The sequence below is a fragment of the Capra hircus genome, chromosome 28 (genome assembly GCF_001704415.2).
Source record: "Capra hircus breed San Clemente chromosome 28, ASM170441v1, whole genome shotgun sequence".
NCBI classification, from domain to species: Eukaryota; Metazoa; Chordata; class Mammalia; order Artiodactyla; family Bovidae; genus Capra; species Capra hircus.
In genome coordinates, this window is record NC_030835.1 from 27,565,489 (window position 1) to 27,586,311 (window position 20,823).

Below are 20,823 nucleotides of genomic sequence, written 5' to 3' on the forward strand. Positions count from 1 at the left end.
TACATTAAAGCGACAAACAAAACCCTGGAGGAAACGATATAAACTTCTTACAGAAAGGGAGTATGTAAACTCTGATACATTCATTTAATGTACTATTATGCAAACATTAAAAAGGTGTCTATAAAAATGTTTATAATAATATGAGAAAAGGTTTATTTTACAATAACTGAAATTTTAAGATATAACAATTGCATATATGAAATATTCTCTCTAAAAAATGCTTTGGAAAGACTGGAAGGAAACAGATAAATACTGATGAGATTATTGGTGCTATTCAGGGAGGCAATATCAAAGCATGGATAAGCATAGCAGCTTTGAAGCCAGACAGACCCGACCTGAAATCCAGTCTGACCACTTACTAGCTGTGTGGCTTCCTTGCTGTAAACTTTCTGAGTGTCTGTTTCCTCCCCTGGTTAATATGAGCCTCCTTATAGGAGTGCTATTAAGATTAAGAAAATATATGGAAAGGGCTTAGCATAAGGCCTGACATATGGTTCATGCTCACAGAAGAGTGGCAATTATTATTATTATTATACTTGTGCTTTCCATAATGGAAATAATTTCATAATGAGAAAAATATTTTGAAAAACATATGAGCTGTTTTTTTACTATTTACCCTTTTTTTCCTTCTTGAAATATAAAAAGGGGATGAGGGATGGGGAGCATCTGGTTAACTGAAGATTCTGGTTAATTAGGGCTTGCTGCATAGAATCCTGCAACTGTGATGCCATACGCTCAGCACTGGGTCACATTTCGGGGGACAGCATTAAGGGCACAGCGTGAGAAGCTGAGGCCCACGTCCTATTGAGGTCCCACCACTGCTGCATTGCTGTTTAGCCACTGGCTAAACAGTTCAACCACCCGATGTGGCCAGTGACCCCCGTGCTCCTGGTTTTAGAGTCATTGCTCTTGGTTTTAGAGAGTCGTTCTGAGGTAAGCATCAAAGACTGGGAGGTCTTTGAAAAGCCTGAGGAAAGTTCTGCCCTGAGAAGGACACTGTGAGGTGTGAACGACACGGCTGAGGGTAGGATGAGCAGTTAGCAGGGCTGGCAGTGTGCGACCACCTCCTCAGCTCAGGCAGATGACCTCAGCATCCAGTGTCAGCAAGTCCATTTAAGGGCGGTGTCCACAATACTCCCTGTTTGTTCAAGTCCTGACACACTTCTCTTTCCTTTCTTTCAAGAACTGTGGGACGGAATGCGCTTCCGAAGCATAAAAGCAAGCCTCAGAAGAAGCAAGCATCACTAGTCTCCTCCCTCCTTCTGAAAGTGCATGTGCTGGGGACGGAACTCGAGTCAGCGCCCTGTGAGGGTACCTTCTGGCATGGTGTATGCATGATATCTTTGTCAAAATGTTTGCTCTCTTATTTTAAAGACCCAATGCTCCCATGTGGAACGGTGAGGAAGAGTGTGATCTGCCTGTTGTGAACTTGCCTCATGCGGGATTCTCTGTGGAGAACTCTTACGGGAGATAGAAGACCTCATCCTCAATAACACAGAGCCAGTCAGTGATCCATAAAGTATACTTCAGGCCTAAGTGCCATCCACCAAGCAATCTTCCTAATCATGAACATTATACTGGCTGAGCCTCTTCTTTCCCAACACTTTCGGATATGATTCCGGGCTGACCTGTAATCTGTACTATGTTTCCGATCCACAGAACCCACTTTTCAATAGAACTTGTCAATGTCCTGTATGCTAATAGCCCCATCACTGTTCCTTGATTTCCACAATGAATTCTGTTATCTACAGGTAGAGGTAGGAAGGCTGGATGCACTGACCCTGGAGACAGGCTACCATTTGCTCTAACTTAAGGGTGCTTCTCAGCTTTCTCAGAAAGAGCAACCTGTAGACCATGCAAACTCCAGGGACTGTGAAGCATCATAACAAATGAGCAATAACCAACCAAAGACGTGGACCAATTTATGAAGGCTGTTCCTCTGGTTTGGAAAGGTGAGTAAATGTTGAGAGAAACCCAGTTCCTTTGAACTAGACAGTATCCCTTGAGAATTAAATCAACGCAATGAGCTACTATTAAAGGACATAGTTGACTCTAAGGAAGGTGGTAAGATGAGGGACACTTGAAGCCCTCTGGAATCTAGCCAAGTTTTTATATCATCTCAACAAACAGGCGTGTGTGATGTCTCTTTGGGACCCCATGAACTGTAGCCCACCAGGCTCCTCTGTCCATGGGATTCTCCAGGCAAGAATACTGGAGTGCGTTGCCATGCCCTCCTCCAGGGGATCTTCCCAACCCAGGGACTGAACCCGCATTGCAGGTAGATTCTTTACTGCTGAGCCACCAGGGAAGCCCTTCAACAAACATATATTGATACAAACAGGAGAAAGGCATGATTCTTACTTCTTTAGGAGCTTAGAATCTAGTGAGGAGAAATGCAGCTGACACTGTTAACTTTAGTTCCAAGCAGAAGGAAGAATAACTTTCGAAAAGTACCGAGTAACACAGAAGGGACAGGAGCAGAGTGCCCCAGATGATGATTCTGAAGGTGCTTGTTCAGCCCAGAAGCAGCCCTCTACACAGCCAGGAAATCAGCCGCCTCACTCCTTACTCTTCTACCCACTGCCGCAAAGTTGGTGCAGCCCTCCCCTTCTTTCTTATGGACCCAAGGGAACATTTCCAATTTAAAAAGAGACAACTTGATTTTTCCTCCAAGAGACTTCCTCTGGGTCCTAACCACAACGGGGCCTGTGACAGTAGGACCCAGAACTATGTGAGCCCTCAGGGGAAAGTGACATCTTCTAGGAGGAAAAAAAAAAAAGAGTTTTGCTTATAGAGGCTGAATTTTGTCTACACTGAAAGCTAAAAACAGCAAAGGAAAAAAAAAAAAACACCTCATTCTCTGAGCTTCAAAGTCCAGAGTATTTTCCATGTCCTCACCTGAAATACCGTTCTTCTCTCTGAATCTGTCACCGTCCAGTCGAAGGTCCACTTCCTCTAAGAATCCTCTCCTGACCTCTAGGCCCTCTTTCATTCATCTTTCAATGCCAGTGGCACCTAGACTTTGACCTCCTCAGCCCTTTGCAGATGCCTGACAGCATCCTGAGAGGGCAAGGTTTCCCATTCGCCAAGCTTGGCAGATAGCACCTCCTTCGAATGTCAGAAATAACTCTAGACTCCTTAGTGCCATGCTTGTCTCACTTAATGGAGGAAAAGTGAGTCCATGGGGTCAACAGCCTGGGTGGGGGTGGCAGTACTGACTGGTGCATCGGCAGCATGTTAGGACTATGACCTTGCAGCAAAGGTCACTCATGGGTCAAATGTGGGACTGTTAAAAGGATCACAGATAATAGAGGCAGTGACCACTTGCTCTAGGTTTTACCTCAACCAACTTCATTTTTAAGGGCCTTGAGAAGATAGGCCAAAATCCCAACAACATCTGGAGTTCTGCTTTCAACAGTCAGTGCTCAATGAATGCATGGATAAGCACCCGAGAAGCATTAGCGCACACAATCTTATTTTGCCCAAGTCCCAGATTCTTTCGTCCTCCAGGATGGTGACTGCTGCTGCTGCTGCTAAGTCGCGTCAGTCATGTCCAACTCTGTGCGACCCCATAGACAGAAGCCCACCAGGCTCCCCCGTCCCTGGGATTCTCCAGGCAAGAACACTGGAGTGAGTTGCCATTTCCTTCTCCAATGCATGAAAGTGAAAAGTGAAAGTGAAGTCACTCAATCATGTCTGACTGGAGAGCCAGAAAGGCGGTCCAGGGAGGACAGTAAGGGCGAGAATTTCTAGGTAACTTCCAAAGGGAGCATAAAGCCCAGATGATGGAATCAAGGTCCATACCAGCCAGCAGTGAGAAGATTTCCTGAGCAGGCAGCGCAGCTGGCTCCTGACCCAGAGTAGCTTGGCTACTCTGCCTCCTTTGAAAACCCATTGCCAAGTCATGGCAAGCAAAATTTAATTTTAAAAAGGGAAATGATTTATGTGCTACAGGAATAAAGAAGTGACAGAAGCAGGAAAGCTTGCATACATTTCATTTTTTTGAAATTAGACCTATAATTTTTTCATTAAAAAAAAAAAAAAAGGATGCCAAGTTGGGAAAGCCAATGCATTCTAAGCAGAAAATGACAGAGAGGTGTATAATGAAAGTCCTGTCAGCATCACAACCCCATGTCTTATAAAGAGTGCGGGAGAACACAGCATTAGTTTGCTACTGCCCCCTTTCAACTTCTAAAGAGTTTCAGCTCTAAAAGGGCTCAGTATTCATTATCTGCTTCTCTGATGAGGTGGGAAGCCACTGGGAGATCTCAGCAGAGAAGTGATCAGTCTGGCTGGTATGCTGAAAAGAGACCATGAGACAGCAAGGGCCGCAACAGGGAGACTGCTCTTAAGTCACACAGACAAGAGAAGACACTGGCTGCCTTCAGACTTGATCCCAGTCTAATGGGATTTCGAATCTTTATCATCATTCCTTTAACCCCTCCAACGCACACCAATCCCTTTAAATCCTACAGATCCTATTTACAGGAGAGACCTGGTGCTCAGTTATCTGTTCCTGTCTGCCTAATGATCTCAGGAAGTCTGAAAGATCTTTCTGAGCAGGGACCAAGGTGAGTAGCATGCTAGTGTAATGGTTTAGAGCACGGATATTGAGTTACACTGTCTAGGTTCAAGTCCTGGTTTACCACTTGCAGGCAGATTCTTCTAACTGTACCACTAGGGAAGCCCTTACCACTTGCTAGCTGTGTAATATTGCTGTGCTTAAGTGTTCTTATCTGTAAACTGGCAGAGAGCAATGATACTGATGCACAGTATGCGTGTATCCGTTCAACATACATACATACATATATATTTAATGTTTTGGTCATGCTGAATGGCGTGTGGAGTCTTAACCATTGGAACACCAGGGAAATCCCCACTTAATCAATACTGATTACACACCTACTATATGCTAAGTATTGTGCTAGTTCCAGGCATATCGTTGTGAAAAGACAGACGAGTTCCTTGCTCTGAAAGAGCTTATATATAGTACGAGTGGAGAGTGGGGAGATAGACCAAAACATGTAAAGAGATGAATACAGGAGTTCATTTCTGAAAGCGATGAATGGGTCAGAAGACAATGGTACATTGGGTGATGGGTTAGAGAAGATCTGTGGACAGCGGATGGTCAGAGAAGACTTCTCTGGGGAGGAGACATTTGAGATGAGGCTGGAATGATGAGAAGAAGCCAGGGCCATGATATCTGTGGAAACATTCCAGGCAGAAGGACAAACAAACAAGTATTTCTGGAATGAACCTATGTCGAATGAATCTGAGTAGCAAATGATACCTCATTTTCACTAGCAGTCTGTAAAGGCATGAAACAATTTTATGCATGATTTTTGAGGAACCACTGTGGACCCCATATGTGGTTAAGGTTGTATTGGGTAGAGCAAGGGGTACAAGAAGATTCTGGTAACATGAGTACTTAAGCAGTACTTGCCATGTTCCATTTAAGTGCTTTCGGTCATTAACTAATCTAATCTTCACAACAATCCTGTGAGGTAGGGTCTATGCCTAGGATATATGGTCCATAGCTAGCTCACATTTTGCCAATACCCTTCCCACATACCACGCTGTAAGCTCCTGAAGAATGGGGAAGTTTCCTGTCTTGTTTACAACTTTCTGCACAAGGACCACATCAGGATTTGCACTGTAGGTATTGAGTAGATATTGGTGAAATGAATGTGCAGATAAGTGCATACTGTGTACCAGGCACCATGCTGAGACCTAAGCAGCCTTGGACAGCCTGCCCTACAGTCCAAGGACCTTAAATCAATCCAGTTTCCCCAACGGAACAGACTAAAGGAGTTTACAGAGAATATCCATTCATTTATCATGAGGATTTTAGAACTCAAATGAATATATACTTATTCAGAACCTCATTTTACCAACCCTACCCCAAACCAGAACTTTTTTGTCTGTGATTTTTCATTGACCCAGCTCTTTCCCATACAGTGTGTTTGTGTGTTTTAATTTAATTAGTAAAAATATTTGTTTCATCCTAGAAAGCAATCAGAAAAGACCCTGATGCTGGGAAAGACTGAAGGCAGGAGTAGAAGGGGATGACAGAGGATGAGATGGTTGGATGGCATCACTAACTCAATGGACTGAGTTGGAGCAAGCTCCAGGAGATGGTGAAGGACAGGGAAGCCTGGCGTGCTGCAGTTCATGGGATCGCAAAGAGCTGGACAGGATTGGGTGACTGAAAAACAACAGAGAGCAATATGTTGATCTTGCTAATGTAATGAAATATAACTTTCTTGCTTTTCTCTAAGAAATCCTACATGAAATATTAGCCAATATAGACACAAATCCTTTCTTCTGGGCTGACAAGAGTTTATTGAACCCATGAGTCCAAATAGTTTTTAATAAGCCATTGAGTCCACTCAGCTACAAAAGGGGGGTCCAGAGTTACTTTAAAATATCCTTTCAAGTTTCAAAAATAGAAAAGAAATCCACTAATCCTACCCATTCCATACATCATAACTTTAAATTAATTTACAATAGCAACATTAAAATTTTTTTTATTAACCCCCCCAAAGGGTTGGCAGCCAGCTTCCAATGCCTGTGCCTGAGGAAGCCCGTTCTCCAGCCCTCCCTATCTTACTGTCCTGGAAGCCAAAGCTTGACTGTCCAATGACAGTCTAATCATTCCATGGACTCTAGAGCATATTACACACAATTGACCAGCAGCTGCCTGGGGGTTTGGTTTACTATCTGGCACAATGAACTTATCATTCTCTCAGTCCCTACTTCAGCAACTACATGCAATAAAGAGCAGGTACCAAGAGCGGCCTTGGTTAGACCATCCTCTAACGATAAACAGAACCTCTAGAAAATTTCCAAGACAAAGCAATCCTTCAAGTGAGAACTCTTGAAGGTAAAGGTCTTCTGCAGAAATAGTAATACATAAGAAGCACAACTCCTTTTCCACTTGGCTTCAGTTAAAGAGAAACATCTGCCTTGTTATCATTTGGGAGGTGGGTGGGCACTGTAGGCAGGCAGGCGGGGGAAGCCTGAGTCTGTACAGGAACCAGGAACAAAGCCATTTGATCGTCAAAATCCACTGAGACCATGAAACCTACTTTGGCAAGAAAAAAATGTTTACTCACTTACAAATTCCCATGATCCTTAACAAAACAACTGCCTTTCCTTTCATTTCCAGCAAAACATGTGATGTTTAGAGGGGAAGAGGCAGAGTCCAGCTCATCCTTTAAGCTTCAAAATAATTTTCTACGTCCTGAGTTTTCTTTCATAGAAAGTCAAGGTTTTATCCCTTCTTCTGTTTCCCTCCCTCCCTCTGCTTTTTCCTTTTTTGTCTATAATGTCATTATTTCACCCAACAGGAAAACGGAAAAATTCAGGGCAGAGTCAGAAAAGTGTCTTTAAAACATACTGTAAAAAGTAGAAAACTTCTTTTCCATTAAGGTTCCAGTAAGAGCCCTGGAGCCTTAGGAAAATGGTTCCTTTATTATTCAAAGAGCAAGGTGGGTTTATTTTAATTTTTTTGAAATTTAGTAATGCTTATCTTTTTGCCAGTTTTTCTTCATTTTTATTTTTACTTTATTTTACTTTACAATACTGTATTGGTTTTGGCGTACATTGACATGAATCCACCACGGGTGTACATGAGCTCCCAAACATGAACCCCCCTCCCACCTCCCACCCCACATCATCCCTCCAGATCGTCTCCGTGCACCAGCCCCAAGCATCCTGCATCCTGCATCGAACATAGACTGGCAAATCAAAGAGGACACTAATAGATGGAGAAATATACCATGCTCATGGATCGGAAGAATCAATATAGTGAAAATGAGTATACTACCCAAAGCAATCTACAGATTCAATGCAATCCCTATCAAGCTACCAGCAGTATTTTTCACAGAACTAGAACAAACAATTTCAAGATTTGTATGGAAACACAAAAAACCTCGAATAGCCAAAGCAATCTTGCAAAAGAAGAATGGAACTGGAGGAATCAACTTGCCTGACTTCAGGCTCTACTACAAAGCCACAGTCATCAAAACAGTATGATACTGGCACAAAGACAGACATATAGATCAATGGAACAAAACAGAAAGCCCAGAGATAAATCCACACACATATGGACACCTTATCTTTGACAAAGGAGGCAAGAATATACAATGGAGTAAAGACAATCTCTTTAACAAGTGGTGCTGGGAAAACTGGTCAACCACTTGTAAAAGAATGAAACTAGATGACTTTCTAACACCACACATGCAAGGTGGGTTTAGATGACTATGTACAAGTTGTCTAAGGCCTAAGACTCTAATAGAAACAGTAGGGAATCTTCATTTATCAAGAGAATGTCTTTTCAAAAAAATGAATGAATACAAACTTTTTCTGAGCCCAGCAAGTGGGCTGTTACTGCAGGATTTTATAGATGGGACAAGTGAGGGGCCTTACATCACCTGCCCAGAGGCACAGCAAGCCACACGGTTGGGCCTTGATTAACCTGGGCTACATACCTATAAGCCTAAAACTCTTTTCACTACATCGTGTTGCCCTCCAGGCCCTCAGCAGAGTGTACGCCTTAATATTGATGTAGCCAACTTCTCCCTGAAGTCAGAGCTCATGGTTTCCTCTATACATGGACCAAACACCAAGATGACAGTCCATCTCATCTCTGTTCTTTTCAGGTGACTTACCACATCCTTCCTCTAACCCCATCCCATTCCTTGGTCAAGACACCCACACACACGGGCACACACCATCTGCCAAAGAATTTAAAAGCATGACTACTTCTGTCTCTCTGCACTTGAAAACTGAAACCAAAAATAAACCATATTTTTATTATTTTTTAACCCACCATGTCTTAATCCATTTAGCCTCACCCACCTTTAAAAACTGATTTCATCTCATTTACATTGGGTCTGCCTCACACCTCTGATAGGAGCTAATACCTTACAGTTATCCATTTATCTGCTGCAGGTGCCTCTGTTTGGGTTTGGCTTCGCACATGTGAAGTCAATCTATGTGATATTAATGTAAACACTGTGCATTACAAACTGGTGGACATCTTATTGTTCTAAAAGGAAAAACAGATAATATGTTTGCATGTGTGTGTTTCCTCTAACGTGGAGACAAGAACACACTATAAATGAAAGTATGTGTTTTACCAAAGGATCATCAAATTATGAAAAGAGCTGAAAGCAAGGTAGGGGGCTGTCAGAGAATGCATGATGCTAGCAGATTCTACACGGACAGTGGGGCCAGGAATTTTATGTAGAGATTTTTATGGGGAAAAAAATCCCATTCGTAATGTCACTTTCCCCTCATCGTTATTATAAGCTCATTTCCTCATTGCATGTGCAATTCAACCAGTTTTCGTAATGCTTTCATGTGGAGTCCATTGCTTTAGCTTTTGAAATAGCCAATTCTCTTTTGCTAAGAAAACAGCATATTGCCTTTAAGAGCATTGTAACTGACAAGATGGAAGAATGCAGGCAGGATGTCTAGGCTTAAGCTTTTCTATCACCTGCCATTAATATGATTCAATTTATGCTTATGTCATAGGTTTAGACATTGCGCTGCACTGTGAGCAAAGAAGGGACTTGAACAAAATACAGTGAAGAAAGCAGATGGTATGCTATCAAAACCCTTCAAGCCTAAAATAACCTTTCCCAAGTAAGGAGAATAGTTAATTAAAACCAGGATATATTTACTCTATTCTGAATATCTCAATGTAAATAAAAGTCAAAATGACACTACTGTAACGTGGGACTAAATGATGAAAATTTCATCTATTCTATTTTTCTTTAATAGTTTCTAATCAAACTTTTCATTAAACAGCTTCATAAAATTCCACAGAGAATTTATTTACAGGGACTCATTGTAGATTTAAAAGCCTTACTTTTATTGTTCAATTAAATTTGTTATTCAGTGGATGACATTAAAACAATAGAGACGGTAGAAGGGGAGGAGAGGTGTCTAGCCAGTTGGGCAAGGCTGTCACATGAGCAAAGTCCATTTTCAGAGATGAACCTGGGGAATGTGAATAAGCTGGAAGGCTCACAGAAGAAATGTGGGGGCAACTCTGCTCAAGAAAGCAAGCCCAGTTCCCTTGCAAAGCCATGGACTGGGTTGTCCCAGCCCAGGTCCTCTGACTCACCTTCATGTCCTCCCAGCAGAGAGGGCACCGGGCCACTTATTAAAACCACCCGGAGGGCACAGACTCGGGAGAGTGATGACTGTGGGCAAACAAATCTAAGAGAGACCAACAACCGACCTAGGGTGAAGACGGTCATTCCTAATGGTGTCGGAATGTGAATTTTAAATGATCTAGGCATTGCCAAAACTTTTCTAATACTCTCTCTCCCTATTTGTATTTTTTTAAGTTTTCATTAGAGAATAGTTGATTTACAATGTCATGTTAGTTTCAGGTGCACAGCACAGTTAATCAGTTATACATATACATATATCCACTCTTTTTAAAAAGACTTTTCCTACATAAGTCATTACAGAGAATTGAGGAAGAGTTTCCTGGGCTACACAGCAGGTTCTTATTAGTTATCAGTGCATGTGCCCATCCCAATCTCCCAAGTTATTCCTCCCCCACTATTCTCTATTTTTAGAAACCAGATCCAGCCCTGCCTTTTCCACAAGGTTTTTCCCGACCCCTCACCACAATGACTATCTTCTCCAGCCAGGCCACCTCCTCCACAGCCCCAGCTCACTGCGAAATGCCTCCTGCACTTGCTTTCTGCAACACTCATCCAATACTTCGTCCCTGACTTTCCTGTAACATTAGTGAACCTTTCAGTTGTGCTAATCCTGTCTTCCCCAATTAGGCTCTAAATCCTCAAAATGATTGAGGACTGCCTTTTGTTTATCTTTTGAAACCCCTCTCTCACCCCCACTCTGTAACCCCATTTAATAGAAGAGAGCAAAAAATATATTAGTTAATAAAATAAACATTATTTAATCATAGGAAAGCAGACACTGTCCTTTTGAGAAGGGCCTTGGAGGTATTTTATGGCAATTTATGAATTTCATGTGTCAAAGGTGTAGCTGCTAAATACTATAAACTCTTTGCCATCAGCTCTACCATTCATCCACCTGGTGATATGGCTAATAAAATTTGATTTTTACAGCCTAGGCATACTGTTACCTAAATTACATTTGACCAATTACTGAAGTCACCAAACGTGTGGTACAGAATATATACTGTGTAGAAAATTCATCTGTGGGCCCCCTGGCACTCACGGTAATCTGACAGAAGTGTTTCAGTCATCTGGCAGTGTTTAATATTAGGAACATTTGTTTAATGCCAGTCACTAATTAAATTTATGTTCTTCCACCAACTGTTAGTTGGTTGGAGAAACCCAACCCCACGTTTTAACAAACCCTTTAATCCATGCTGATTTCAAATAGCACCGGTTGGAGGTTTAAAAGGAATTTCTCTGGAAATTAAGATGTATGACCAGAAGTGGAAAGTGAAGGAGGGATGTTGGTGAAGGTTTTTGAATCAGGTCAGAATAAGTTTTTTGGTTTTGTTGTTGTGGTTGTTGTTGTTTTTCTCTTACTAAAACTAAAATGAAATCCTATAAGAAGTACCAAATATTTGAAGTACAAACTTAACTACAAAAATACTAATATTCTAATTTTTAGACTAGTCATCTAGAAGCTCTTTAACAAAGGTACCTTTATTCCAAAAGAAAGCTTCCACTTTAAGAGACTGGAGAAGAAAAAGCAGCATTACCAGAAGAAAGTTCAGGAAAACATTTAAAAGTCAGATGCTTGTGTTTGTGAGAACATTTAAAACTAATTTAGTAACTCTTAACAACCATTGTGATCACTGTTAAATTGGAACTTCTATTACCAATTCTAGATGCAACAGCTTTGAAATTCAATGACTAATAACTCTTAATTTAGCCAAAAAGGTTAAAACATTTTTTCATTATATTACATTGTGAAACTCTAAATCTGAATACACTTAAATTAGGGAAAGCATTTTTTCAATTCTATTTTGCGTCAAGAATTTAGAGACCTCTTGAGTAGCATGCAGGATGGAGGGTTTGAGAGTAGGGGCTAGAAAAAGAAAAACTCAAAAAAGTATTGAAAAGGGAAGATTTATAAATGCTGATCTGGAAAGATTTTTTTTTTTTAATGTGTTGGATACATTCAACTACTTGAATAAAAAAGGTTATTTCAATATTATGAATGACAAGGAAACCTTCTTGAAAAAAGGAAAAAATAACTTGCATAAACACTATTACTCTCTTACAGACTGATAAGCCAGAGTTGTAGAAGGCATCTGAAAAAGACAGTTTGTAACCCCAAAAGAGTCATGTCTAATAAACTTAGGTCCACTTCTGCTCTTTCTTCCTCTCCTTCTTGGATCCAAATAAGCCATCTGGTCACCCTCACCCTCCTCTGTCCACCACACCTACTTACAACATCCCACTTGCCCCTGCTCCAGGGCTGCTGGTGTCATGAATAACCAGCCTAGAGAGGTCACCGTGGACTCCCCAAGCCACGGCAAGGCCTGGGACGACTGAGAAGAATAATCTGAATCTGCATAATTCGCAAAATGAGGCATCCTTGGAAAAACATTACCCAACAGAATCAAGCAATGCTCCTGCTCAAAGGGCCCTCATGCTCTCTAGGCCTCAGGTCTCCACCCCTTCTGCACCCAGGTGCCAATGAAGGGGTCAGCGTGGCTCAGTTATCACCCTGCTTGCTCTATGGTGGTGATTCCCAGGGAAGGGACAGGGGGAGGTGGGGGTGTTCTTGCCTTGGTAAGTATAGGAACTTCCAGGTGACATGTGTACTATGATGATGCACCCCTAGAATATTCTGATATCCCTGCCCAGCCTATCGAGAACCTCTGATATGATCCAATATCTTCAAGGAAGATTTGAGAAAGTGAAGATTTGAGAGATGTGATTTTATCTTGTCTCAAATCTTTCACGGCATCATGCAAGGTCTCCTCAACCGAGGATGTGCTATCTTCTCCTCCTTTCCTTCTGTCTCCAGAGAACTCATGAGCAGTCAGCTAAACAGAGATGCAGATACAGATACAAGGCCACACATTCATGTTTAATGGGTATAGTGTAGAAAGATATTATCGTTATTGTTTAGTCACTCTTTGTCGTGTCCAACTCTTTGTGACCCCATGAACTGTAGCCCACTAGGCTCCTCTGTCCATGGGATTCTCCAGGCAAGAATACTGGAGTGGGTTGCCATTTCCTTCTCAAATACTACTTATACATGTAAGAAAATAGATGAAGACTCAAGCAAAACCTACAAATTTGGTAACTTCTTACTCTCTAGATATTTTGAACACATCCAAGAAATTTAAACAGATAGGACAGCATATGATCTTAAAGAAGGGAACTAAATACAGTATTATGGAATAGTGAAAACCAAGGCAATTGTTTTCTTGATGTTTTCAGCCTCTTAACTAAGACCTAAATAGTTTAATTCTATCAGCTAAACTGGAGAAGGAAATGGCAACCCACTCTAGTACTCTTGCCTGGAGAATCTCAGGTACGGGGAAGCCTGGTGGGCTGCCGTCTATGGGGTCGCACAGAGTCGGACATGACTGAAGTGACTTAGCAACAGCAGCAGCAGCAGCAACTAAGACCTAAATAGCTTAATTCTATCAGCTAAATTGGAGAAGGCAAGAGCACCCCACTCTAGTACTCTTGCCTGGAAAATCCCATGGACAGAGGAGCCTGGTAGGCTGCAGTCCATGGGGTTGCTAAGAGTCAGACACGACTGAGCTGCTTCACTTTCTTTTTTCACCTTCATGCATTGGAGAAGGAAATGGCAACCCACTACAGTGTTCTTGCCTGGAGAATCCTAGGGATGGGGAGCGTGGTGGGCTGCTGTCTATGGGGTCGCACAGAGTCGGACACAACTGAAGCGACTTAGCAGCAAGCAGCTAAATTTAACCCAAGTTAACTATTTATTTTTAAAATTTAGTTTACAATCTTTTATTCATGCCAAGTCTTTGAAACTGATGTGATTTTTACATATACAGCTCATAGCAATTCAAAATTCAGGGGCATAGGGATCTATTACATATCTATCTATCTACCTTACAGTAATGAAGTGGTTAAAATGGTGCATTCTTTTTAAACTAGTGATTTTTATAGTTCTTTATGGTGGCACTAGTAGTAAAGAACTCATCTGGCAATGCAGGAGACATAAGAGATGCAGGTTTGATCCCTGGGTCACAAAGATCTCCTGGAGGAGGGCATGCAACCCACTCCTGTATTCTTGCCTGGAGAATCCCATGGACAGAGGAACCTGGAGGACTATGGTCCATAGGGTCACAAACAGTTGGACACAACTGAAAGGACTTAGCATGCGTGCATACCATGGAAAAGGGAGTAATCAGTCAAATTTAAAACAATCAGTATCTGAAGAGCCAAAGCCTTTTAAGAAACGACTAGCATAAAAGCTTCCTGTCCTATAAAGTCCAATTTCAAGGTCGACCAAGCAATTTCAGACTCTGTCTTGAACAACAAATTCTAAATAATAATCCTGTGCCCTGGGAAACAGAGGCTGCCAAGGAGGCGGTGACGTCTTATTGCGGCAATCACTGGGGGAAGACGGGGGTGGGGGCGGCACACCAGGCTTGTGAAAGTCAGCCCCGTTCCCCACCACTGCTCCTAACAAGAACTGAAAACAACCAGCCACACATGCACAAGTTTCATGTAGGATAAAAAAAATATATCATGAAAAGACTCACCAAATTCATCACATATGCTCTCATTTTCTATGAGAGTCGGGTGGTCGAAGGTGTCCCGACAGTACAGGATCTGAGGGTTCTTGCTGACCACTGCGATGCCCCCCAGGGCTAATGCAAACTGGTCCGTGAGAATGGAAGATGGCTTATCCTGGATGCGTTTCAGCATGGAGCGGTAGCGGCAGTACTGAGGGTAGCTGAGAACGATCACATTTGTTTCTTCCTCGTCCTCCCCTAGACAATCGAGAAAACACTTCCGTCACTTTCTTCCCTCCAACAAAGAACTGTGGCAGCCATGGCATCATTTCAATGTTCACCTCTGGTTTTGTATTAAAAATATAGTCTTCAGCAAAATTCTTGTATTGGTTCATCTTTAGCACAGTCTGGCTGATGCCAGCATCCTCTCAGTCCCATTACTCATCCAGCTCCATGAAAAAGCCTCAGGAACCGATAAAGAAAGAACGAGTTGGATCCATAACCCCATAGACAGACTGAAGAAGGTTTAGGTCCCTGGCAAGCAGCAGAACCAGAAAACTGTTTTGAAAGAATCTGATGTGCATAAAAATATTTTATTTATAATTAATATGATTATTTTATCAATAGGAAAATTCAGAATTTTGTTGAGCTTCTTTGTATTTCTTTCTACAGTTTCGTGTTGCTTTTATTTTGGATTATATAATCCTTCAGTGCTTGAAGCCTTCTAAAGGCCATCTGGCCCAAGAGAGATATCCATGGGTCTCCAGATCATCACCTGCTCTGCTGGTTGTTAGTGCTGTTCAGTGAATATATCTTGCTCCCCTTATGGTCCTATGGAAAGACCACCCATTGAAGACAAGTGGCCATGTGACTGGTTATGGCCAGTGAAATATGGCAGAAGTGGGTGGCACCTTTAAGAGCCAGAGTGCAGCTAACCATACTGTCTCCCTCCCTTTGTTCCGGACATCTGTAATGGTTCAGATAGTGGCTACTCAGCCAGTTTTGGTCTTGAGTGAGGATAACATGGAACAAAGCACCTGGTTGGTCCTAAATGGATGCACAACATAAACACCTGTTGTTTCAAGTGGAGTCTGATTTGGAGGTTGTTTTTTGTAGTGTGATCTATCTCAGTGTGATTGATACATCCACCTTCTCCACCCTCCCCTGACCCATACCCCCTATCTTCTAATGTTCCTCAAATCCATCTGGTAACTTGGCACAATTCAGAGAACCACACTGAGAGGACTCCCCAAGCATCCTTGTGAGAGCTCCATCAGAACCAACTTAACTCAGGAGAACATTTCAGCAACTTTAATGAAGCTCTCTCTTATAACGATCTTAATGCTTATTTACATGTCACCATATTTACAAACACCAGATTCTGCATGGATTAATTTTTCTTTCATCTTAAGCTTGAGAAATGGCAACCTCCCCCTCCCCTTTGGTATCGTGCCATCTGCACAATGTCAAGCTGAATTTGGGCTCCATGACCCAGTTTGCCATCACTCTCTATAACCACACCATCAGGGCGTTCGCAAGCAATTCCCAGATATGTCACTTGCTTATCCAAAGGGAAAACACTCAATATTTCGAGCCTTTACCATGCTGCAGGGAATTGCACGAAACAGTTGTTAAGGATACCAACATTATCATGGCCATCTGGCAACCAGTGGGAGACGAATGAGGAAGGACAGAACATAACGATGGAACATAACCAGTTCCAATGGAAGGTGCTGCATGTGCCCTTTTCATACAGGAGGCCAATACCCAGATGTGCTTCTAATTATGTTCACTTAGTTCCTCAGGCTGGAGGCTTCTTCCAGAATGGAGATGTGTAGCTGCTTTCAAGATGACATCTTTTAACAGTTTATGTTGCTTAGACTCCTGCCTGGTTTGTGGGTAGCCACTTCATCAGCTGGCACACTTAATTAAATGGAAATATGTTTACACTGAAGGCAAGTCCCCAGTGAAAAATAGTTTGAAGACGCTGATACATGTCCCAAGGCATGCCCACTTGAGATTTCTACAGTGCACCAAGACACTAGCTCAAATTTGTGCTTTCTATAACGTGAAAAAAAATGTTAGTGAAAATATTCATGAAAACATCTTCAGAATTCCAGAGTGTGTGAGTACTCTTTGAAGAACCAGCCTCTAATGTGTCAACGGCATTATTGCACTCTATTTGTCCAAGATGACCAAGATTTGTCCAAGATCATCCAAGATGACAGTCAGGGAGTATAACCATGAACCCCCAGGATTTATTTCAGCATGCTCAGCCCCTAACACCATCTCTGGTACATAGTAAAACCATAATAATGCCTGCAGATTTCACTACTGTGATGGGAGTGGTGGTGTGGGGGGGGGATGGGGGCTGTACTAGTGTCTTTACACATTCTTGAAATGGAGAAAGTCATACTTTAAGGTTGAATGATGTGGGGAAAAGTGGATGTTTCAGAGTCAGTTTTATAGCAGAAGATGTCACCTGGACTCTTGGGACCACTTCAGTTCCTTCCTATTCCTTCATTCTCCATGAGGATGCCATCTCTGGGTTCTTCTTAACTATCTCTTCTGGATGAAATCAGTTCCTGGCTATGTTCTGTGCTTAGAAATGACTTTTTTTTTTTTTTAACTCCCTCATCCTCGAAACATGTGACTCTATTTCTTCACACAGTCTATAAAACACTAACCAAACCTTGAGTTCTTTTCTTTCTATTGGAAGAAAAAAAAGCAAATTTCCTGTGATCCCAAGTCATGGAAACACATGCTAAGAACGATGTCCATTCATTCTGGAGACAGCATCTCTAAGAATGTTCTGGGACTGCCCATATCAGAATCACACAGGAAAATGCAGGAAGGCAGAGAACCTTAAGAACCTCTGATTCAGAATGTCTAAGGCAGTGGCCCAGAAATTTATTATATCTCTGACAAGTTCCCAGATAGTTCATGTACATTAAAATATGAAAACACCACCTGAGTTTAGCTTTTTTGCATAGACTTACAATGATTTACTCTGTTGGGTTTTGATCTTTCTCTACACACACACACACACACACACACACAGACACACACACACAGACACACACACACACACAGACACACACACAGACACACACACACACACACACACACACACACACACACACACACACTCCTATTTTCAGGTTATGTTTCTGTCCAAAACCCCACTGTACCTGAAACAATACGGGACCAAATTCCCTTCTCCTTGCCACTTTACTAACATTGTTACACATATCACAGAAGACAGTGAATGTAAAAAAGCACTCTTAAACAAAAATACGAGGAACTGCTTTTCTGCTTAGAAAGCAGAGCAAAAATATTACTGCGATGGCTGGTGCTAATAATAAAACATTAAAATTTACAAAGGCCTTTCACACAACATATCTTTTGTTGCTGTTTCTCACAACAATACTATTAGTGCCATGACACCTTGTTAATATTCCCTTAGAGATGGGAAAGTCCAGATTCAGACTCTATAGAGGTGAGATTACAACTCAACTTTTAAACTTCAAGTTTGATGAGCTTTTCATTATGACAAAATGTCAATAATAACATTATCCTTAGGGTAACATCTTGATTTCTTTTCCTATATGGGTGTGGCTGAAGTAAATTATCTTTCCTTTGACATGTTGTTGTTGTTGAAGGGATTTAACTAATTTATAACATTAGGAGTGAGGATGGTGGTCTTTGATCAAATGAAATAGGAGACCTCTGTTTTATCCACAACTGTGGAATTCAGCCTGTTCTAAGTTAGAATTCTTCTACTCTGGTTAAGTTAGTGTTATTTTCGAATACCTCAAGTCCCATTGTAACAATTTAACAATGCTGACACACCTTCATGTTTATCAACTTTTTACTTTCTATCTACGTGATAGGAAGTCAAGCCAACTCTTAGGTTGTGCAAGCCTAGAATCCCTACCCCTGGCTGAGAGGTTAGCACAGCTGGGACCCGGTCTAATGTGGCAGTGCTTACTGATTAAAAAAAAAAAAATCATTATAATTTTGTTGTATATGAACAGAACCATCTATTTGGAGCAGAATTTCAAAACTGTTTGGACAGGGGCAAATTTCCAACCTTACAATGCGATGTTCCCAGAGGAGCTGGCTTTTATGTTTACAAAAAGCAGAAGCAGCCCATGAGACCCTGAGGACTCCTGTGCAGAGGTGAACAAGCATTCTAGGTGAGAGTCAAGATAAGATCCAGGGCAAAGGTGAGATCTGGAAGAACCAACAATTCATCTAGGTCAAAGTTTCATTGCGTGAAGAAACCATGAGTCTCTTCTTTGTGGTTTAGGCAAAGGTTTCATGAACTGGAGAAACTTTTTTTTTTCAAGGCTAAGTGTGGTCACTTTACTATGAAAGGTGAATATAAAACTATGGGTTTGGAAGTGCTTTCCAAGTCCAAAATTCTATGATCCTGTAACTCCCTCCTAAGCCTTTGCATTAAATTAACTTCTTCCTGACACAGCTACAAAAAAGTAAATTGTTCAACAGCTGTCATATTTTATTTTGCCCTAGTACGCTAAGAAACAGATAAAGCCAAACAATCCTTTTAAGAATTCTTTAAATTCCTCAGTTACTTCCTACCTCCTATGCATTTCATATACACATAAACAAACACTCCTATACAAAGTTACGCATGATACTGACAATAAGAGCTGACAATAAGGCTGTGTAGGACATTTCCCCCTTTCCAATTCATAATAGGTTTAGCAGATAAATTTAAGAATGAATAAAGAGTGGATAAATTGCACATTTGTTTAGCAAAAGACAAACAAAGTGTTCCTGGAACAAAGATTATCTTTCAGCCACACCCACATAGGGAAAGAAATCAAAGTATTACCCTAAGGAATCTTTCTAACACACACTAGTTGGCTGCAGTTGGTTGGGTTATATATACATTATTTGATTTCTGTCAACAGAAAATGACCAGCAATAAATTAATGGTACCAAAGACTGAAATTTCAGACCATAATTATGATATTCTATTAAAATGTCATCCCATTCCTCAAGTACCCCTCCACCAAAAAAAAAAAAAAAGAGTATGCTTTTATGAGTATGCCTATTTTAAAATGAAATATTCAAAGGGAATGAGTCCCTAAATTACTCAACCTCATTTCAACTTCAATGAAAAGAACTTCGCCTTTTAAAAGTTAATACCTAAAAGTACACTGCTTGTAATGCTCAACCAAAATTACTCTAATCCTGCGCTTATATCATAATTACACGTTTTGTTAACCTCTCTCAATGTCAATTTTTCACTTATTTATATATTTTCAAAGTCCAAAACAGAATTCCACTGAGAAACTATAATTATAACGTGAGACTCCACCCAAGCTTTTCAAACAGTAACTGTATACCATTGCTTTAATCCTCAGCATTGGGCTGGGGGTGGGAAGAAGGTGGGGGGAGAGGGTAAGAGCCCGCATTCATTCTGAATAGCATGTTGCTCAAGTCGTCTTTGTAAAAAGAGAGATGCATGAAATAGCAAACACAATGAATTAATGGAGCATTGACTTTCAAATATCCATAATGCTATTTTTTAAAACAGATAATGGTGGCCAAATGCACAGAAGGCTGAAAACATAAATTCCGGAGGAGAAATTTGCTTTTATCTCTTACACAACAATTTAGAAATGTAACTTTCTTTTTCATTTTAGGGGGAGGAGAGAAGGCTTGTTTCGGAAACATCACACTAGTATGCTTACTGAAAACCACTATAATCTACTTCTAACATCACAGTAAGCTTAAAAAAAAAAAAAAGCTTAAAAAACCCTCGCACCAGGATTTTATAGAGCCTGGTGGAAAAAGTATGCATGTTCCTTCCTGCACCTAATTACCTCAAGTGAAAAATCTGCCAAGTATTTTGCCCTTTAGTTCTCTTAATCGTATTAGGGCAAATGCATTTGGATGCCAATAGAAACAAACATTTAAAGATTTTCACTTAAAAGATTCCAAATATGTATGAAGGTTATGTTTGAGACACAATGTCCCTAGTCCTTCAAGGATAATATACAGTGTTCTTTTTTTTGTTCCCCAAGCAAATATGAATTTGCTCATGTTATAAAACTTGATGTCTAGTTTTCAGACAATTTAAGTAAAATAAA

The 20,823-nt window shown here is 41.1% G+C and overlaps 1 protein-coding gene across 1 annotated transcript in view; it reads right to left on the minus strand.

Annotated features, from left to right (window-relative positions):
- The window catches only part of ARID5B (AT-rich interaction domain 5B), a 192,181-nt gene that overhangs the window by 86,587 nt on the left and 84,771 nt on the right, over window positions 1–20,823 (minus strand). Inside the window, exon 4 of the mRNA XM_005699068.2 lies at window positions 14,726–14,956. Within this exon, the coding sequence (XP_005699125.1) occupies window positions 14,726–14,956 (231 nt within the window). The remainder of the gene's footprint in view (window positions 1–14,725; window positions 14,957–20,823) is intronic.